This window comes from Pyrus communis, chromosome 6 (assembly GCF_963583255.1).
Source record: "Pyrus communis chromosome 6, drPyrComm1.1, whole genome shotgun sequence".
Classification (NCBI taxonomy): Eukaryota; Viridiplantae; Streptophyta; class Magnoliopsida; order Rosales; family Rosaceae; genus Pyrus; species Pyrus communis.
In genome coordinates, this window is record NC_084808.1 from 16276172 (window position 1) to 16299914 (window position 23743).

A 23743-nucleotide genomic window follows, 5' to 3' on the forward strand; every position below is an offset into this window, starting at 1 on the left:
AGCTAATTACGAAAAGTTGGTAACCTCAAACTCAACTTTTTTACTAACGGTAATTGCGCGCGAGGGCAATGAAGGAACTTCAATCAATCAGCTTGGAAACACGTTTGATAATTTCTTGAATTTGTAAAACGTCCAAGGAATTAGATTTGAAGTTATTTTCCTCAAATATAAGTCTGAACAATTTGAAGTGAGTGATAATTCATATACACACCAAAAGGAAATGTAGACATCTCAAATTATTCAAATAAACATTACATTACATAAAGTAGCAGCTACATACCATGATAACATACTCAGGAAGACAATTACATAAGCATACTAGTCTGCATTAATTAGGCATCAAGTATCACCACGCATGATGCATGAGCTAACTAGGTTGCTCTTTATTCTAGATATTACAACATACTACTCTGAACTTATTAGACTAGCCAACATCACACTTGAAGTAGTAAAGGGAAAGAGACCGAGAACTTAGTGATGTGCAGTAGGACCATCAGTGTGGCAACACTTGTAACTGATGAAAGTCTCCATGCCCCGGTGGCAATCAGGACACTTCATGGTGTCTGGAACCTTCCCGGTAGAGCCCGGAATATCAAGGCGGCAGCAAGGTAGATTCGCAGCGCGAACCCTCTCAAGGTATGACTTGAAGCAAAACTCAAAGCCTCTCTCTTTCACATGGTCCTTCCATTTGTCAAAGTCCTCTACCACCCTCAAGATCGAGACACCGTGGCCGGTGACCACCACAGAATGCCCTTTGCTGAGCACAGCCCATCCACTTTCGTTTTTGTAAGAAAGTAGCTTCTGGATTTCTTGACCGACTTTGTCGGCTGGCTTGTGAACCTTGGTGAAGAACAAGCTTTCGATGCCAGTCCAGAACTTACCGAGGATGCCATGGTCATCTTCTCCCTTGCTTCCTTTTCCCACGCAGAACAACTCGATGTGAATCTTTGCTTCCTTGAAGATGGGATCATTTGCAAAGGCAGTTGCTTTCTTTGTGAACTCTTGAATCCAACCATTGTCTTTGCCACCATAGAAGAAAATGTACTTGTCCTCTTTGATCTGTTTGACCAAGACATAGTTAGATCAACCACACAAAATTAACTAACGAAATGTATTCTACAATTTATACTAATTTATACTAATTTATATTAAGAGGAGGGTTGCATCTTGTACAATTTTACACTTCTCCACCAATTATAATATGTCTCGTTATTTTATACCTCTCGCCAAAAATATGTTTCGTTATTATTACAGCTTTATTAAAGAGGTGGTACAGTAAGTGGAGTTAAAATAACATGTTTTTTGTATCTACTCTTATATATATGAGATTAAGTTGTATTAGGGAAGTGGTTAATAATGTGATAAGTAAATGTAGTCGAAAGAGCGGTCCTCGTATTTAAACAGTTAAAAAGGGAAATTACCGTAACAGATTGGCTAACCCCTTGGACAACAGTGCCAATCCATTTATCTCCGTGAACATGTGAGAGCTCTTCTTCAGTTGCCTTTGTGAAAGGGAAAGCATTGGCTCCCCAAACCCTAATCATGTGGAGAGCGTTGGGATGTTCGACCTTTCCTTGTGGGTTCATCACCACTAGTGTGGGCTTACCCTTGAAGCTCCACTCCTCCTTGATGAACCTGATGCCTGCTACAGGTGCCGAGATCTGCACTGTGTACCATGGCATCTTATTTCGGAGGCTCTCAAACTTCTTTCGGAGGTCATCCGTCCAATGCTCCACAATCGGAATCCACACAATCTTGTGCTGATTGTCCTTCTTTATCATATCATAGATGGGCTTGAGGATTGAGATATCATCATCAGAGATGTCTAGGCTTGAAATGAACAACAACACATTCTTCTTCCTCAGGATATCGATTTTAACCTGTTTAAATGAATTATGCACGTTGTAAGTAATTACTAAGTAGCAATTTGACTAACAGAAAAATCATGCCACCAAAAACTGATTTTCTTTGCTAATACTCCTCAATAAAGGTGTGTCTCACATACAATAGTTGCACTCACCTTTATTTATAGAGTGAGTTCATAATGATGTTTATTTTACGTGTCTAAATAGCACTATGCTTGACTAATCACATAGGGGCTCAGTATAAAAACTGAATTTTATATACAAACATTCATATTAAAGACTAATATTCCACATGACATGTTAGGGTTCCAATTAAATTAGTCATGCCAAGAAAATTACGTTGGAAATTTTGTATGACAAAAAAATACTCCTAAGCAACTTTACTGCCATCTTTTTCTATGGTACGTTACTGTCATATTATTAACTTTAATTTGCCTTGCAGCAACCTAGTGCCAGCGGTAAAAATAATTCAATTACACATTATAGTACTGTGACTAGAACAAACCATTTGTTTACTAGAACCATCAACGAGCGGCTGGACATTTTCCTTGGTAAAAATCAGGGCCTTGAAAACCTCCATGATTTCAGTAGGAGTTTGGAAGATTTTCCTTAGCCTCCGGTAAGTCTCTGCCTCCTCTGCATGCATGAAACAAAAATTATCTTGAGCATTTCATTTGTGCAAGTACGGAAAATAATTCCAAATGAAATATCTCCATTTAACCCACCAATTTGTTTTCTGCAGACAATAAGCTGGATCTTAAGCTTGTTTAGGACATAGTGAATTTTTTGAGCAAATGGGGCTAGATCATGCTCCTTGTCCCTAAAACGAAAGCAACCATGGTCATATTATTAACTACTAAACAAATAATTTTTATTTGCCAGACCAATGCTAAATTAAGTTGTTAGGCTGTGAATTTGGATTACGAAACTTCAACCAGATGCACGGTCTGGCAAAAGAGCGATTTCCTAAAGGTCAATGGAGAACTCACTCATTACTGGTGAGGATGGTGATCTTAGTTGCACAAGCAACAACAGTGGCAATAGCCCAGTACACATCAACTGGAATATGGTCCATTGCTATCGCCAACCCTGGGACATCTTTTGGGTCGTAGCTGGAAAGCTTGTCGAATTGGTCGATGCACTCACTCACTTGCAATGTGGCCTTGATCAGATTGTTAAGTTCAAGCACTGCTTGTCTTTTCTTGTGCAGGTCCGAGGGCTTGAGGAGCACGGGGACTCGCTTCAGGATTGCAATTGATTTGGCGAGTCGGTCTGATTCTTGAAGCTGGGCGAGGAGCCAGAACTCCCCGTATTCCATGGCAAAAGCTGCTAGAGTCAGCACTGCCTTTGCTTCCCATGAATAGCTTGATAGCTTGTTCAGTATGGCCAGGGTTGTGTTGTGGGCAACTTCCTCACTAGGAGGCTTGCATTGCATCTGAAATTTTAAGATTAACCATGATAGTGTGAATATTCAAGAATATACAAGAAAAGTTACAAGAAATATACATATCATTATGTGTGTGTGTGTGTATGTGTATTTAATTTCCCAGGTAATGACCTCGCTGGCTATGGACTTTAGTGTGCACAGTGGTGTAATGAAGCCTGCTTTGGGTGTCTTCTCCTCTATGTTCTCCACGTGCACTTGGGTACCCTGAAACAAGGCGCAAGTAACATAGAAGTGAGTTAAGTGCACGAGTACTGATTTCTTAGATAAAAAAACATATTATGTTATTGTGTTATAAAATAGTCTCGTAAATATTCCATCACTTCTCAAAAAAAAAAGAAAAAGACAAAAAGAGCATGTTATGTTATTTGCCAGTCGGTTAAAATTAGTGACATAATTTTGGTATACTATAATAATGATTTGACAGTTTAATAATCGTGCATACGTTGCATGTAAGCTAAAAATATATACCTGCACAATTTTGTCAACAATTTGGGTAGCACGCTTAAGGATATTTTCGGTGATGCCGAAAAGAGAATCATCATCAAAGGATTCATCAGCATGAACATGAGTACCATAAATTTGTTCCAAGATTTTCTGGTCAGACATGGTAAACAGGCTAAGCTCATGATCGCCAGTAATGTGTTGATGAGTAGTGGTAACTACTGAGGCCACCTTGGTAGCCACATTGTTTGCTAGACCTAGCATGGTGACTCTTTTGGGGGTTTGAAGGCAGGGAAAGAGAGAATACGATGGCTTCTGGGTAATTGTATTTGGCTTGTGTGGGTGCAGCACCTGCAATATGCCCGCCCTATTTATAACCTAACTGAGCTTGCACACTATCCTCAAAGTGGGGACCATTTCTACACGATGTTGCCACGTCAAGGGTGCGGATTGAAGATCAGAACAATTAACATGTGAATAATGAATATGGTTCAAGTTCTGTGTTCATTGTTATCTCAACGTGAAGTTATATACTGAAACAGAAACAAATAATAAAGTGAAAACTGAAATGTAGATTATATAATGGCCATCGAAATTTTACAACCTCAGTATTGGTGTAATACATAGAAGAACGGGATTTAATCTGAAAATGAGGACGCCATTTGCATGTCGGCTGTCTTGAGAGGTTTGAATTCCTTTTTGAATGTTATTTATTTATTTTTTAGCTAAATAAATAAATTTATGTAAGAAAAATAGTACGATAAATTTGAGGCAATATACATATAGAGAGAATTTATTATGATCTTTTTTTCATTCTTTGGATTTCAATGGATACAAATAATTGATGTATTTTCCTACTTAGGTTAACAAATTGCCTTTCGTTTTTTGTAGTATTACATGGAAATTATTTTATTTTATACTTTTTAGTAAGCATAATACTTTATGATTTTTTTGCAACTCTTGGAGTAGTATTACATGGAAATTGTTTTTATTTTATACTTTTTAGTAAGCATAATACTTGAGGATATTTGTTGTAATTCAGTTTGACTAATGTCAGTGTTTATTTTAAAGAAGTTACAAAAATAAATAAACAAAACATACCATATATGAATAAGTATTTGCACGTTATATGCATGTTCATTTCCTCCTTTCTATATAACAGAACAAAAACAACTTTGGAGACGAACATATTTGTCTCGCAAGGAAGGAGTTCGCCGCGAGGGATTTAAGGCGAAAGAGTCCCGTTGGACAAAATTAGTTACGCAAAACTCGTCACAAGACACTTTTGCTGACGAAAATAAATATTCGTCGGGCAATATAAACTCACCCCATGAACGTTCATCGAGTAAGTGTGCATTGATCATTGAGTCCTGACGAAAATGTCTTGACCCGACAAAAGTACGTCGTCGTGCAAAATTTAAATTTTATTTAAAATTATCTTAGTCCAGTTTGTCTGACGAACTTCTTGTCGGGATAGTGGTGCTTTGGATTAAAAAATATTTACTTGAATTATTTGGCCAACGGAGGGTATTGCTGGGGGATGAGTGTTAATTAAGTTTATTGAACAATTAGGTACTAAATATTCTACATATGTTTATTGACTCTTCAACATTAGGTTCATGTATGAAAGAGTACAAATGATATGTATTTATAATTAATCCATATATTTTTATTTACTATATACTGTACATTTGAGGATGAATAAAAGAAAAGTTGAGCCAAATACGTTTTTGTACAAAGCAAGAATGAAAAAGGAAAAATTAGTATCTGGTTTCTAGTTACTAATGTTCATTGATTGAAACATTATTAATTTTCAGATTTTGATCCAAGTCCCTAACATTAATGTAATAATGAATTTATATGTCAGTTACATAATTTTTTAAAATAAAATTAATAATTGATTTAGAATTTTAATACTCACACCTTTATTAAACTCCTAACTATTTTTCAAACATTTCCAAAATAAATAAAAAATTATATGTACCCATTCATGTAACCTTTTCAAATTTTTTGTCTTAAAATGTACTCATTCTTAAATATACCAATTTGTTATATGTAAAATGTACCCTGTTTTTATATAAAATCTATTCAATTTTTTTCTAATCCATTTTTAAACTTATATGGGTACATTCTTTTTTTCTTTGATTTGAGAATGTATCCATCTCAAGTTTAATCGAAGAAATTTACTAATGTTATTAAGCCTAATATCCTTTTTTTTTGTGATTTTAAAGAATGTACCCATGTTTTGGTTAATTTTGATGAATGTACACATGTTTATAATACACACACACACACAATAGTATATTTATATTTTAATATTTTTAATCCCACCAATTATGATTTTTATTTAAAACCTCATTAATATAAACAACTATAAATTTTAATTTTTAATTTAAAAAATATAGTAACATACATAGAAATAAATTATCACATTAATTTCAGGGACTTCGATAAAAAATTGAAAACCAACAAAATTTCAGTCAAAGAATATTCATAGCTAGGAACTGCATCCAAAGTCTCTCAATGAAAAATCATGAAGTGTGGCAGTTCCATTCTTTTGATTTTGTGGTCATTTCAAAATTGCCTATTTCTTGATCGCATTGTATCAACAGGCTATAATTTTTACCCTTTTTCAGTTTTCACATGCTTACTGATAAGGATATGGGGAAAGGAGAAAGATAGGTTAGGTGTGAAACTAAAACTGGAAAGACCGTTGAGGTTTGACTCATGTTATATGATGAGGTCTGGAAATCATGTTGCTCGAATACCACACATTTGTTCTACTACTGAAAATTGTCCGTTGGTTCTCAAATAGATTCTTGGGTTAAATTTAAGACGAATTTATAAATGAAAGTTAAACTTCAATAGTGCGTTCTTTATCTTGTTCCTACTATAACATAGACTTATAGAAACTCTTAACATGATATAAACCAAAATTGAAAGATGCCCATTACTCAATAATTTATCATAATGGGACATGATACGTACGTAGAGAAATATTATCAATGAAATTTAAGGGTTGTTTAGAGATAACCTTTTGCAATACTTATTTCTAGACAAAATCTCATCATGTTTTAAACCTCCAAATAAAACTTGAATTTGAAATTAATTGCCAAGTAGACAAATAAGTGACCTACTATTACCAAAATATTGACAAATGTGTCGCAACACACTGATTATGTTAACAAATTTAATTATCCACCATAATTATGGCACATAAGTGCCTTATTATTACAAAATTATCCACTTATGACGAGGACTAATTGAACTGATTCTGCAAAAATAGTTAATAACGGATTGAACTGATTCTAGTAATAAAGGATACAAACTAATTTTACATATAGTTTGAAAATTGATTTTGTAGAAATAGTCGAGGATGGGTTGAGCTTATGGCACATATTGATTTTGTTGGAGGATTGAGGGCTAGGCTCTAGTAACTGCCTTAAAGTCTTAGAGGTATGGCTGATATTTTAAAACATAGCTTTCATGTTTTTGGGCTGAGCTTTAGTTATTTTTTTGTTTTGTCTATCCTTGACATGTTTAAAAACTAGTGAAGGTCCTTGAAAGTTGAAATGTAGTTAAAGTTTTTGTCTCTATATATAAAGCTCCCATTAATATCCAAGATTTATTGTAATCGTTCATTTGTAACATTAATGCATTTTTCTCCTTTTTTTTTTCTTTTGCAAAATCATTAATCCCGCCTCTTACAATCTGCATAGAATTAATTGTGTATTACAATCTGCATAGAATTATTTGTGTGTATCATATAGGCCTGGCAAACAGGTCGTGTCGTATCACACTTGTTATCCTAAAGGGTCCTTAACAGGTTGGGTCATTTTACCCAACGGGTAAAGTGACCTGACCCATTATGACCCGTTAAGAAAAATATATTTTTTTTCTTAAATTTGCACATACCACACATTGCCACATAAATATTACTTCAAAACATTAAAACACATTTGTCGTTTAAGTACTACATCTACACTCGAAAATAAGAGCCTAATAAAAAAATATCCAAACGCTACTAGTCTATTACAAAATATTAACTGTGCAAGGATATGCAAAATGAAAGAGTTTTTGTTTTCAAGGTTGTGAAACCTTTCTCAAAAGTTTAAACCTTGACAACGGAAATTGTATTGGAACTTTGGCTTGATCTATTGCCTTCAAGAGTTATGTTGATGATGTTTTCAATAAGGTTTTCCACGTCAGAACTCTCTTCCGCATAAGCTTAGTATAGAAAAACTAAACATTAAAAACTATTCAAATTATGAGAAGTTTACCAAAATAATTATGGAAAGAAATAAAACAATAGTACTATATCATATAAAAATATATTAGCCTCCAACCTAATGCACAATGGACGGCTGAGATTAAATCTTAGCCGATTCAATGGTCATCAATTTTTAAATTAAATTAAATATATATAATTATTATAGTTTTTAGGGGTATAAAATTGTTAAATTAATATATAATTATTATAGTATATTTTTAGGATTTAAAATTATAAAATTAATATTTTACTTATCGTGTATCGTGTTACCCATGTATATACCTGAATCAACCCATTATCTTAACAGGTGCTTATCGGGTTACCCGATAACGACCTGATTCGTTATCGTGTCAACCCAAACACCTGTTAATTTCGTTTCGTGCCATGTCGTGTTATGTCATGTTAGGTTATTGGGTCGTGTTAGGAATTGTCAGGCCTAATATCATACATGCAATAGCGATATGCTAGGCATCTAGAAAAATGTAAAATATGTAAAGTAAATCATAATTAATGAATTTACTATATAGATCCTAGTCACTAAGTATTCTTCGAGCAAAAATATTATGTCAGACTTTATGCAGAGAAAATAAATTTGAGGAGTTAAATGCATTTTCTTAACTACAATACAAAAATAAATTGAACTGTTGTGCAATTTATGGACAGAGTGGATATATGCCCTAATGAATGAGACAAAAACAAAATATTTTAGGCAAATAAAGCCAAAAAGACTAGAATTATCGTGGCATGGGATCCAAACACTCATGGTATACACGTGTCTTAGAAATTGGCCATATAATGAGTTTAAGAAAACTGCGTATAGTTTTATATTTGTACATGACTAGTTTTATATTTGTACATGACATAATAATCATAAATTCATTTAAATTACAAAGAAATTTTTGAAAGTACAACTGATAATGGAGTAATTAATTTAAAAATGCTAACAATATCTCACTTGAATCAATAGAATTTAGGCAGCGTATATGTGTTTTGGCTTGTTTTCTTCTCTTTTTTCTTTGAGAAACAAAACTAATTGCACTCAGTGTTAGAGGCATATAAGAGAAACACAAAAGATATATAGACTCTCTAGCCGCACCATTGAGGGTTTTGATGATGCCATAGACTTCGTCCCATGCGTTAAGCCTTCTTCACTTACCCTCTTTGGCTTGTCCATTTTCTCCCTCTATAGGACGTAAGTCATGTTCACACAAATTATTGGAGTGCCGGTTGATTATCCATCATGCATTTTCAACCATTCATAGAGTGTGAAGTAGAAATGTCAAATAGTGATCACAAGTCTTGTTGGGTCTGCACAACTCCCTAAAACAAAATGATCCATAAACTCAAAAGGTGACGATTATGGTTGCCTATCTATTAATTCCATTGGATCACTGCATTCATCAAGCGCTATATTTCCTACAGGTGTCCTCGTTAAATATATATGAGGAGCTAGCTAGCAATGCGGACATGAAATATGTGCAGCACGTTTTGGATCTATACGTAAAGAAAACGCAAGGCACATCCACAAATCCACAATCTTCCTTGTGTTCGTGCCACCTGGCCCTGCCTTCTCGTCTCTACCATAAAAGGTGAAATAATGTCATATACCTCTTTTCCACATGCATAATCCGTGTATGGTTATAAAAACCAGAAGGTGAACGTGATACAACAGGGTATACTTTTCACCCTTATACAATTTTCACATGCTTACTGATAGGGATATGGTGAAGGACCAAGATAGATAAGGTGTGAATTTAAAACCGAACTCTTAGGTTAAAATCTCGTCAAAGGCGATTTGAATCGCATTATTGTTAGCTCATTATGAGATTTAGCCTACTTTCCCACACATTAGTGTAGATACTATCGTTTGTTCAAAAAAAAAAAAAAAAAATTAGGAAGAACTTATAAAAGAAAGTTAACAACGGATATGTTCTTTATCTTGTTCCTATTATCATAAAAACCTATTGAAACTCTTAATTTGATATAAACCAAAGTTGAAGGATGCCGTTACTCCATTAATTACTCAATAACTCATCATAGTGGGACACGATACCTACAGAAATATTATACCTGTGCCAGCGTGCCAAGAAAATAGGCCATGGAACCAGCAGGAAAAAGAGAAAATAAGTATAGACCGAAAGAAGCATATATATGATGTAATTTAATCATTTTCATCAATATTAAAATGGTCTTCCCCAAAATCATGTTTACTATAAAATACAGATATATTCTCAATAAAAATTTCATTACACTATATGCATTTTTTATTTTGAACAAACATTATTATTTACACTAAAGGAGATGAGTGAGTTTAACCTCAAAATGGGCTAACAATAATGTGGTTCAAATTCGCCTTTAGCAAGAATTGAACATAAGACCTCTCACTTATAAGTGAAAAAAAATATCTCTAAACAATAGTACTAAGTGACCATTTTTTTTTAAGTAAAATACAAAAATACATTTAATTGTTGTACAATTTGTGGGTACAGAATGGACATATAACCTAATGAATGAGACGAACAAAATATTTGAGAGCAAATAAAGTCAACTGGACGAGAATTGTCTTGGCATAGGATCCAAGCTCTTGTGGTGCACATGTTAGGAAATTGGCCATTATAATGAGTGTGTGAAAACTACTTATATTGTCACAACCAGAAAATATGGCTTTCCCTATAAATTTTTGCTCGATGAACCAAATTTTTTGTTCGGCAAAGAGACTTTATCAAATAGATTTATTAGTTGGTAGAATAAAGTTGATCAACATTTAAGGTTTACTCAAAACCTTTACGCGACGGAAGGTTATTGTAGGGCAAGTCACAAATCTTAGGGCAAAATGTTGACACGAAGAGGGAAAAAATTGCACGGAATGTCTAGTTTTGCGCGACGAATCATGTCTTCATCAGCTAGGTTGGCCTTGCCCAACAACGTCTATCAGCTAAGTTCTACTGTCAAATCCTATGTCTATTGTTGTGGTAAGGCTTTTTAATTTATGTAGACTTGTGAAAAATATAAAATAAAAAAAAGTATATACAAATGCTCGTAATGATAAGCTCTACAACTTTGTGAAGAGATCAACTCTGAAATTCGCCACCAAAATCCCACAAATCATAGATTTAAATTTAACTGTTGATTGTCGTTTACGTTTAAAGCTTCATTCTTCTCACCGAATTTCATTTTTTAGATTTAGTTTTTCGAAACATGATCTTTTAGCGGATGTAGAAAGATGAACAATTCAGATTGTTGATATCACGTCAGATTTTTAAGGTTAGTATATAACATCGATTTATATTTCAATTAGTTGTAAATATTGGAACGTGATATCAACAGTTCGACCATTTATTTTTCTGTATTGCTAAAAGATCATGTTTACAAAAAATAAAATCTGACAAACAAAATTTGGTGATAAGAATATAGCTAGTGTAAATGACAATCGACAGTTAAATATAAATCTAGAGTTTATGGATTAGAGCAACTCCAGCGTTGGAGCCCTCCCCCCAAGCTATTCATTATTCAATCCACTTTATGAACAGTAACTGACCTTAATGAATAGTAATAGCCCTGGCAATAGCCTTTGCATCTCCACCGTTACACTTCAATAGCCTTGGTAATAGGCAATAAAATATTAGTATTTTTTTAGGGTAAATTACAAAAAACTATCTTAACTATGGGTCAAATGACACTTTCATACCTCATCTTTTAAAATTGACAATGTCATACCTCATCTTACAAATTTGTGTCAATGTTGTACCTTCTGTTAGCTTGGCCGTTTATTTCTCAGTTAAATGCTGACGTGGCTTGATCCGGGACCCATTTTTATTTAAAAAAAAAATCATTTAATATTATTTAAATATTAAAATAATAATAAAAAAGTACATAAAAAAATAAAAATCAAACCTCTCCTTTTGTGCATCTCCCCTCTCTCTCTTCCCCATCATCTTCCTACAACCTAGAAAAGAAGAAGGAGAAAGAAGAAGAAGAAGAGAAAAAAAAAAAAAAAAACCCAAACCAAACCAAACCCAGTTCATCCCCCCTCTCCCCACCACAAACCCAACCCCCTGCAACCTAGAAAGGAGGAGGAAGAAGAAGGAAACAAAAAAACAAAAAAAAAAAAAAAAACAAAAAAACAGCAACGGGAAACCCAGTTCATCCCCCCTGCAGAAGAAGAAGAAGAAGAAGAAGAAGAAGAAGAAGAAGAAGAAGAGGGAAGTAGAAGAAGAAAGAAGAAAAAAAAAAAAAAAACCCGTCCCCTCTACCCACCCAACCTGCAGAAGAAGAAGAAGAAGAGGAAAGCAGAAGAAGAGAGAAGAAAAAAAAAAAAACAACGGGAAACCCTTCACCCACCCACCCAACCTGCAGAAGAAGAAGAAGAGGGAAGAAGAAGAAGAGAGAAGAAAAAAAAAAAAAACCCAGTTCGTCCGCCCCCCTCGCACCCACCCTCTCCCCTCCACACCCATTCCCCCAACCCCCCCCCCCCCCCCCCCCCGGCGCCCATTTTCTCCTCGCCCAGGAGAATGGGTTTTTTTTCTGGGTTTTTTTTTTTTTTTTTTGGGGTTGTAGGTAGTGGGTGCGAGGTTGGGTGCAGAGGGTGGGGTGCGAAGGTGGGGAGGTTGGGTGCGTGGGTGTGGGGAGAAGAGGGGGTGGGGAGCAGGGAAAACAAATTGGTTTTTTTTTTTTTTTTTTTTTTAAATAACTTTTCTTTATTATTTTAATATTTAAATAATATTAAATGATTTTTTTTGTTTTTAATAATTTTTTAATAAAAATGGGTCCCGGATCAAGCCACGTCAGCATTTAACTGAGAAATAAACGGCCAAGCTAACGGAAGGTATAACATTGACACAAATTCGTAAGATGAGGTATGACATTGTCAATTTTAAAAGATGAGGTATGAAAGTGTCATTTGACCCATAGTTGAGGTAGTTTTTTGTACTTTACCCTTTTATTTATTTATGAAATAATACAAAATAATTTTAATTGTAATTTTGGATAAGATTTTTAATCGTTCTCATTGCACCACGTGTCATTATCCGAAGTATTATTAAATAATACAAAATAATTTTATTTGTAATTTCGGATAAGATTTTTAATCGTTCTTGTTGTGCCACTTGTCATAAAATCCGAAAAGACAATTATTGGGGATGGATTTTCGATAAAATTTTTAATCGTACTCGTTATGCCACGTGTCATTATCCGAAAATACAATTATTGGTGATGGATTTCTGATAAGATTATTAACCAATCACGTCGCGCTACGTGTCATAATCTGTTTACAATCTTTGAGGATAGATTTCCATCGGATTTTTAACGAATGACGGCATGCCACGTGGCATTATCTACAACCTAATCCTTTCTGAATCCTCTATATAATCCACCATCCATCCTCACAAATCTCACACCAATTTTCTCGAGATCTATATAATTATTCATAGTTTCTGCTTCTTTCTTACAATGTCTTCTTCTTCCTCAAGGATGATGTGGAAACTTGATCAGGAAGAGGAAGAATTGTTTAACCAATCAGAAGGAATGTTCAGTCACCAGGTGGCAAAAAATGAGAGGGAAGAGGATGAGGAGCGTAGAAGGAGAGATGACGAAGTAAGAATGGGCAGAGCCTCATATTCCCGTCGAGTCATCCAAGCTGTGGCTCAGATCTGCAGGCCCAGCCGTTCCAGAAACCTTGATAGAAGCAGGTAACGACAAGGTATGGAACTCTTGGACGATTATTTTGTCCCTAATAGTGCATTCCCTGATACGTACGTTAGACGTCGTTTTAGAATGGAACGACATTTGTTCAACAAAATCATGATTGCTGTTTGCAACCATGATTCTTACTTTGTGCAAAAGAAGGATGCTTTTGGTGCTATGGGTCTCATTCCTGAGCAAAAAATTACTGCTGCCTTGCGGATGCTTGCATATGGAGTATCTGCAGACTAAGTGGATGAGATAACGAGGATGGAAAAATCAACCATTCTTGAGTCCCTGATGAGGTTTTGCGGAGCAATCGAATCTATCTACACCGCTGAGTACCTCTGCAAACCTACAAATATGGACTTGGTACGGCTTCTGAAGAAGGCCAAGATGCGTAGTTTTTCTGGGATGATTGGAAGCATTGATTGTATGCATTAGACGTGGAAAAACTGTCCAAGTGCATGGCAAGGCGCTTATGGGGACAGAAAATGAGCAAAAAGTATCATTCTGGAGGCAGTGGCATCTTTTGATACATGGATTTGGCACGCCTTTTTCGAGGTTCCGGGAGCTCAAAATGACATCAACATCCTTGCCCAATCCTCAGTGTTCAACGATGACTTCAAAGAAAGGCACCAAAAGTCACGTATGAGGTCAACGGACGTATGTACAACATGCCATACTACCTAGCTGACGGCATTTACCCGCGATGGTCAACATTTGTCAAAATAGTGCCACATTCGCGAAGTGCAAAGGAAAAACACTTTGCAAGCTATCAAGAAGGGTGCAGGAAGGATGTGGAGCGTTGTTTTGGTATCCTCTAAGCTCGCTGGGTGATCGTCAGGGGTGCTGCCAGATTGTTTGATTTAGAGTCGCTTCGATCCATCATGACGATGTGTATCATTCTTCACAACATGATTGTGGAAGATGAGTACGATTATGAAGCCGTTGATGAATATGAGCCAGACACGATGAACAATTCAAGAACACGTATATATTGTGCTCATGACGCCACCGATGAGCCCGTGCAACATGAGTCATTACAAAAGGGATGGACGTTACAATGAAAGACTCATTCAACGATATATTGCATTTCAAATGCCAGACATGCACAATGCCCGGCAAATTAACTTGATAGAGCACCAGTGGGCATTGAAACAAGCTGAAGATAATTAAGTTCATTTAGTGTGTTTTTTTGAATTTGGTATGTTTATGTTATTTTATTTGGTGTGTTTTATTATTTGGTATGTTTATGTAATTTTTTTAGTGAGTTTTTTATTATTCGGTATGCTTATGTAATTTTATTTGGTGTGTTTTTGTCATTTCAATAAATATTCTCTTAGTATAAATAACTTACCAAATTCATTTGAATAAATATTCAATAAATTGGAAACAACATAAAGTACTATATTCAATAAATAATAAATTACAACCCAAAGTGATTGGAAAATTATGGGCTCCGATTACAAAAACTACTCTATTCATCATCACTTAACCAATTTGTGGTGCTAGGATAATCTTCTCTTGTGGTGCTAGGACCATCTTGGGTTGCTCTTGCTTCTCTTGTACGCCTCTTTCGCACCACGTCCGCTTTCTCCGACTTCCAAAAAAATTTAGAATTGGAGACTTTCCTTCTAAAGGTGTGTTCATAATCTCACGATCTCTTTGAGCCCATCTTTCTTCTCTAACATGTTCCCTTTCTTGCCTAAGTAGCTTTTTTCTCTCTCATTAGCCTGAAATTCTCTCTCAATAGTTGTAGCTTTTGCGTCCTCTCAAGCCTTATCAGCCTCATATTTTGCCAGTTCCCTCGCCAAAGTCAATTCACCTTAGCGAGTAAGTTCTTCCATGAACTTTGCATAATCATTCTTGGAAGCACTCCGTTTTCTCTTTGAAGCCTTCTTACCTTGAGGCCTAATTGGATAACGGGTCGAACCCGACGCTTGTTCAGGGAGGGGCGTTTCGGGCACTTCTTCTGCATCATCTTCATGAACATGCGAGACATGATCGGGTGTAGAGTGTAGAGGGGTGCTGTTCATGAAAACTTCTGGACCGACAGGCACAACTCTAAATTTAGGACAATCTTTGACAATATTCCAACATTTCCACCGGTTGAATGATTTATTTTTTCTTTTGGTTTTGGCAGCGTACCAAGCTTGTGCTTGAAGTTCCTACACAATGCGGGAGAAGAAATAATTATAATGAAAATAAGTAACAAATAAATAATACAAACAAATAATTATAATGTAAGTAGGTAACAAATAAATAATACAAACAAATAATTATAATGTAAATTTGGGTATAGTACAAGCAAATAAATAATATATTGTTACCTGATCCGAGTAATTTTCTCCACTTCGAATATTACTATTAGCTTGTGCCAAGGCGTCTCTCCACATACTAAACGATTGGCTAAGTAATTTCCAACGACTGGACATCGATTCTTTGGTTCTTTTCCCACCAATTTTCTCAAGATAATTGGTATGAATAAGACTTCACATTTCTGGCAACTGCATCTCATTACCCGTAAGCGAACTGTGTGTAACTTCAACCCAGCTAGTACACAACGCAATATCTTCAAGAAGCGACCAATTCGTACCTGCATCAGTAGTCACTTTGTTGAAAAAAAATGGATTGAAACTTTGAGAGAAAGAAAGGAATGTGACTGAAAGCAGTTGAGAAAATATAAAATTGTGGTGTAAGGTAGATGATACTGAGAAGGTATTTATAGAAAAGTAAAAACAATTTTTTAAAAAAAAATTTCAGATTTTTTTTTGAATTTTTTACAATTTTTTTTAAATTTTTATTCAACTAATTAATCTCTGCCGTTGGATATAAAAAAATTTGAATTCCAACACTCCAGATTGTGCCACATGTCACAACAGTAACTTTTCTTAAATTTAAAACTATTTTATCTTTTATTTTTTTTAATTTATAAAGCATATTAATATCCACCGTTGATCTCAGATCGAACGGTGGATATTAAATAAGGCTTTTTTTTTATTTTTTTGACCGTTGAGATTGAACCGTCCAAGTTAAAGATCCGTTGAGATCGAATGGACCGTGGGAAGCCACGTGGCTTCCCAATGGTAACTGAAATTGTTTTTTTCTAATTTTGTGTCGGCGATGCGCCCCCACGCGCGAGTGGGGTGCACGCGCCTGATAGAAAAAAAATTTAAAATCGCCTGACGTCAGCGCTGGCGTCACATCCACTCGGGCTCTCGGGCTGGCAATTCTCCACGGGCCTGGAGCTCGGGCCTCCACTTCTACTCGGGCTCTCCAACGCTGGAGCCGGTCCACAGGGCCTCGATCCCCTTTTCTCTGGCCTGTCCCCTGAGCACCGAGCAACGCTGGAGTTGCTCTTATGGCTCCAACCTTGAAGTTGATTGTATATGTTTTTACATTTTCCACACTTCTACATTAATTATTATGAATTATTATTACTTTTGTATTCAAACAATTAACAGTATTTACAAGGGTTTGGAGGATTTTAATAATCTAAATAACTTTGGGATTAACATGTGGCTTTGTCAACAATGGTGGAAGCTGGTGGTGTCAATGTAATCACTTAAACCCTCACACCTCATGGTAAATATAACAGCTATCAAGAAATTGAAGTGCTGCGTGTTGGACTAGTAAGGAAAGCCATCTCATTGTTGGACACCACTTAGCAAATGGGATAGACTTCAATTGCAAGACTACACCTTGCTAACTGTAGGAAACTATCGACTAGGAGTTGACTATAAAAATTCAAATACTAATAATATATATATATATATATAAATGGAAAAGAAATAAATAATATCATAATTAAAGATATATATGTGATAGATAAACAATTTACTAATTAATTAAATAAATTTAATCAATTTCGTTCAAATACTATATTAGGGTCTTCCCCTATAATCCTTCAGGTGCTAATGAAACTATTTTAGTGAAATTTAACTATCTTAATTCCCAGGGGTTCTCGTATCCTGGCTTTGCGTTTCGTCTTGTCGGGATCAAGGTTAATATACATAACGTCCTCGTCTGCCTCAAACTCCGAAGTATTGTCGTCTTGGGGGTCAAGGTATAGGTCGAACTCTTTGTAACTCGTTTGTTGACTCCTAGGCTGCGATTGTTATGTTGACTCATCCATGGGAGTGCTGGAGCTCTGCTCTTCCTTCTAGATCATGTTCAAACTTTTGAGCAATCTAGAAATTTGTTAAAGCAACTTGAGGGGGAGTGTTCATTAGGTTCATTGAACAATTAGGCTCATTAAATCTCCCACATACGTTCATTGATTCTTCTACATAAGGTTCATTGTATGAAAGAGTAAAAATGATGTATATTTGTAATTAATTCATATATTTGTATTTACTATATATTGTACATTTGAGGATGAATAAAAGAAAAATTGGGCCAAATGCGCTTTGTACAAAGCAAGAATGAAAAATCTTGAGGTCTGGCAGTTCCATTCGTTTAATTTTGCGGTCATCTCTAAATTGCCTATTTCTTGATCCCATTAGATCACTGCATTCACCAAGCGCTCTATTTCCTATCAGTGAAGAGCTAGCAATGAGGACGTGAAATATGTGCAGCACGTTTTGGATCTAAATGCATGCAGTGTGAAATCAGGACATTAATTAATTTGTTTTCATGTACGAAAAGTGTTGGAAGAGAAAACGCAAGGCTCAAATGCACTGCTTCCACTGATCCATAATCTTCTTTGTGTTCGTATCACCTGGCCCTGCCAAATCGCCCCGACCAAAACTGGTGCAAACTGGTGAAAATGATGTTATATACCTCTTTTGTATGGTCTTTTTGACCCAAATGTAGTCTCTGCATCCTTCATGACAATGCCATCTCGTCTCCACATGCATAACGCGTGTATGGATAGAACCCAAAATCAGAAGGTGAAAGTAATACGACAGGTTAATTATATTTTTACCCTTTTTTTCAATTTTCACATGCTTACTGAATACTGATAAAGATATGGGGAAAGGATAAAGATAGGTAAGGTGTGAAATTAAAACTGACAAGACCATTGAGGTTTGAATCATGTTTTATGATGAGGTCTGGAAATCATGTTGCTCGAATACCACACATTTGTTCTACTATTGAAAATTGTGCTGGTTCTTAAATAAATTCTTAGGTTAAAATTTAGGAAGAAATTATAAAAGAAAGTTAAACTTCAACGATGTGTTCTTAATCTTGTTCCTACTATATAACAAAGACATATAGAAACTCTTATTTGATAAAAACTAAAAAAATATTACCACATCATACTGATTACTCAATAACTCATCATAATGCGACATGATACCTAAAGAAATATTGTCAATGATGTTTAAGGTTGTTTAGAGATAAGCTTTTGCAACTTATTTCTAGACAAAAACTCATCACCTTTTAAACCTCCAAATAAAACTCGAGTTTCAAATTAATTGCCAAGTAGACAAATAAGTGACTTCTATTACTAAAATATTTGCAAATGTGTCACAACACTCTAATTATGTTAATGGATTTAATTATCCACCACGTATGGCAAATAAGTGCCTTATTATTACAAAATATTCCACTCATGAGTTTTCCACATTATTTTTGTACTTATCTTACAATCATGTCTCCCATTTTTTTTTTATCTGGTTGCAATCATTGTAAGTAAATTATTTTGCATGTATTATTCTTAACAGTAGGGATGGCTTCCATAGAAATCAAGAAATACGCTGAAGAAGAAAGCTTAGAGGAGAAGCCAAAAGAATATCACAATATATTTCTCTAACTATTTCAGGTACTACAACAGATTACCAAAATAAAGGAAAGGAAAAGCTATTTATACTATTCTATCTAGTAAGTCATATGTGCACATGTTTTTACACGTGTAGTGGTAATTACACAGCCTATATACTTATCCAATAATCCCCCTCAATCTTAGCTGGGGTACCCAAGCTTAAGATTGAAACAATGGCGTAGAAAATCTGGTCCATGCAATCCCTTGTCAATAAGAGGGTTTAATTTGAGTGCTATTATTTATCACATCAAATTTTTGGCACCGTTGCCGGGGATTAGCAACTTTGCTAATCGCCCCGTTGTTTCTTTTTGTTTCTTTTTCGTGTGTTTTTGTTTTAGTTGTTGACCTTGTTTTCTTTTCTTATTTTAAGGTACTAGTTTATGACTCGTAGCTCTCAACCTGTTCGTGCAAATATCTTGGACTTTGACGACGATTTTAAACAAACTTTAAGAAGGAAGAGGAAGGAGCCAGAACTTAACCCACCAAGTTCTAGCTCAGAATCTGATTTTGAGGAGGAAGAAGAGGCCACGACAAAAGAGGAAGAAGGAGCACAAATCATGGCAGCGGACAATCGAATAATCAAGGAGCTTTCAGCCTCGGGAATGGACAATGCCGCACCCCTATGCATTCAATATCCTAGGGCAGCTCAAGACAAGACCGATGAGTTCGAATTGAAGTTTAGCTTGCTGCACCACATTCCAAAGTACCATGGGCTGTCCATGGAGGATCAAAACAAGCATTTGAAGGAATTTGAAGTGGTTTGTTCAAGCATGACTCCAATCAACGTTGATGCCAACATTTTGAAGATGAAAACTTTTCCGTTCTCTCTTTTGGAAAAAGCTGAAGATTGGTTGTATGAATTAGCACCTGGCACGGTTACATCTTGGGAGAGCATGAAGAGAGCATTCTTAGAAAAATTCTTCCTCACTTCGAGAGTCGTTCTCTTGAGGAAGAAGATTAGTGGAATTCAACAAAATCAAAGGGAGTCATTTCCAGCCTATTATGAGCGTTTCAAGACTCTTGTTGCATCCTGTCCTCAACATCAAATGAAAGAGGAGCTTCTCATTCAATATTTCTATGAAGGATTTCTTCCAATTGAGAGACAAATGCTTTATGCATCAGCGGGATGAGCTTTGGTTGATAAAACACCAATTAATGCCAAGACTTTGATTGCCAACCGAGCCTTGAATGCACAACAATATGAAGGAGTTGGACAGAGAGACATACCATTGCAACAACATGTGAATAAGGTAAGTGCAATATCTGAAATTCAATCTCAATTGGCTAATCTCACTCTTCTTGTGTCACAAGTTATTGAAAAACCCAAAATGCAAGAAAACACAATCTATGGTGTGTGCTCGATACAAGGACATCAATCTGAAAAATGCCCTCAATTGATTGAGAATGGTGGATGGGAGAATGTCCATGCCGTGGGCTACCAAGGACAAAATCAGCTAAGGCATGATCTATACTCCAATACTTACAACCCGGGATGGCGAGGTTACCCAAACATAAGGTGGAGAGAGCCTCAACAACCTCAACAACAAGGAGGATTTCGTCCAACACCCCCTGGGATATATCAAAAGCCATTCACACCAATGCAACCTCAACCACCTTCGGTTCAATCAAATTCAGGTACATCTTTGGATAATGATAAGGTTATTCAATTATTAACCACTTTGACGAATTGGGTACAAAATCAAGCTAAAGAGGTGGATGACTTGAAGAAACAAATAGGGCAAATGGTGGAATTCATGGGATAATTTAGAGACCAAGGAAAATTATCTAGTCCAACCATTGTTAACCCGAAGGGAGGATTTGAATCTGCCAAAGCCATCGCATTGAGAAGTGGTAAAGAAGTTGGCACTGACCCAAGACCATCCAAATTAAGTCAAAAAGAGGATGGGAAGCTGCAACTTGAGGAAGAGGAACAAGGCCAAGCCACGGCAAGGGTAGAAACACCCTTGCCGCAGCCACTTAGAGACCCCAATTCATCCAATTCATCCAATATAGGTAAGTTGGGTTCAAATTCCATTAATTCTAACCTTATTCCACCCAATGTACCTTTCCCTCGCAGATTTATGCAAGCAAAGAAAGAGGAGAATGACAAAGACATTCTTGAAGTCAACATTTCACTCTTTGATGCAATCAAACAAGTTCCAAAGTATGCCAAATTCTTGAAGGAGCTTTGCACAACAAAGAAGAGGGTTTCAAATAAAGAAGTGGTGAGGGTAAGTGAAAATGTTTTCACCGTTTTACAAAGGAAATTGCCTCCAAAATGCAAAGATGCAAGCAGTTTCACAATCCCTTGTGTTATTGGCCAAACTAAGTTTGAACATGCTATGTTAGACTTAGGAGCTTCAATTAACGTCATGCCATACTCTATTTATGCATTTATGAACCTAGGAGAGCTGAAAAGTGAGGGAGTTATTATTCAATTAGCCGATCGTTCTAATGCATATCCAAAAGGAGTTTTGGAAGATGTTTTGGTGCAGACTAATAATTTGATCTTCCCGGTTGATTTCTATGTGCTTGAGATGGAAGATACGACCCATTCCACACCCTTGTCGATCCTACTTGGGAGACCATTCATGAAAACAGCTCGCACCAAGATCGATGTGTTCAAAGGGACTTTAACGATGGAATTTGATGGGGAAGTTATTGATTTTAATATTTCTGAAATTATGAGATATCTTAATGATGATCATTCATGTTTTTCTATTGATATTATTGATTCATTGGCATAGGAACATCTTGAACAATTACATGAGGATGCACTTGAAATGGTCATTACAAGTGGAATAGGACTAAAAAACCAAGAAGCAGCACAAAACAATACCCACGGTACCAATCTGGAATTCCATGCCGTGCTCCTTTGTGATGATGTAATTGAAGTGGTGGCTGCCATAGAGTCATTGCCATAGCAAAATGGTAAGTCCCCAACCCCAATTTCAATTCCCGTTTCAACTAATAAGTTGCTTCCTTCAGTGATACAGCCACCTTTTCTTGAGCTTAAACGATTACCAAACACTTAAAGTATGTTTTCTTGGGCGAACAAGAGACCTTGCCCGTCATTGTGGCTTCCTCACTCACGGCACAAGAAGAAGACAAGTTGGTGAGGGTGCTAAAAGAGTACAAAACAGCCATTGGTTGGACCTTGGCCGATATCAATGGAATAAGCCCTACTACATGCATGCATCGTGTACTCTTGGAGGAGGGGGCTAAACCATCTCGAGAAGCCCAACGTCGACTCAACCTTCCAATGATGGAAGTCGTGAACAAGGAGATTATCAAGCTCCTTGATTATGGCATGATCTATCCAATCTCTGATAGTTGTTGGGTTTCGCCGGTCCAAGTTGTTCCAAAGAAGTCCGGAGTCACTATGGTGAAGAATGAAGAGAATGAGCTTGTGCCCATAAGTATCCAAACAGGTAGGAGAGTTTGTATCAATTATAGGAAGCTTAATACCACAACAAGGAAAGATCACTTCCCTTTGCCATTCATTAATCAAATGCTTGAAAGGTTAGCGGGTCATTCTTTTTATTGTTTTCTTGATGGTTATTCGGGATATAATCAAATTGTTATAGCTCCAGTTGATCAAGAAAAGACCACTTTTACTTGTCCATTTGGTACTTTTGCTTATCGTCGCATGCCATTTGGTTTGTGTAATGCACCAGCCACATTTCAAAGATGTGTGGTAAGTATATTTTCTAATTGTGTTGAGAAGATCATTGAAGTATTCATGGATGATTTTAGTGTTTTTGGTGATCTATTTGATGATTGTTTGCATAATCTCACTTTAATCTTGAAAAGATGCATTGAAACTAACTTTGTTTTAAATTGGGGAAAATGTCATTTCATGGTAAAACAAGGCATAGTTTTGGGTCACATAATCTCTGAAAAAAGGAATTGAGGTTGATAATTAAAAAATAGATCTTGTACGCTACTTACCCTCTCCTACTTCGGTGAGAGAGGTTCGTTCTTTTCTTGGACATGCAAGATTTTATAGGCGATTTATCAAGGATTTTTCAAAGATTGCACAACCTCTTTTTCTGTCTCCTTCAAAAGGAAGTGTCATTTGTGTTCGATGAAGCATGTGAAAAGGCATTCAAACACCTCAAGGAGATGCTTACCTCGGCCCCAATCATAGTTCCACTAGATTGGAGCACACCTTTTGAGCTAATGTGTGATGCATCAGATTATGCAATAGGGGATGTTTTAGGCCAAAGGAAGAACAAGCAGCCACATGCCATCTATTATGCATCCCAGAC

The 23743-nt window shown here is 36.0% G+C and overlaps 1 protein-coding gene across 1 annotated transcript; it reads right to left on the minus strand.

The window, feature by feature from the left end:
• Positions 1-228: 228 nt before the first annotated feature.
• LOC137738335 (protein SIEVE ELEMENT OCCLUSION B-like) lies at positions 229-4079 on the minus strand. The gene is made up of 7 exons (XM_068477973.1): positions 3781-4079; positions 3424-3516; positions 2855-3300; positions 2591-2685; positions 2371-2501; positions 1422-1880; positions 229-1059 (listed from the first exon to the last, which is right to left on the minus strand). Exons 1-7 carry the CDS (start codon positions 4015-4017, stop codon positions 472-474), a joined length of 2049 nt encoding a protein of 682 aa, XP_068334074.1. The 5' UTR covers positions 4018-4079; the 3' UTR covers positions 229-471.
• Between the last annotated feature and the right edge of the window lie 19664 nt (positions 4080-23743).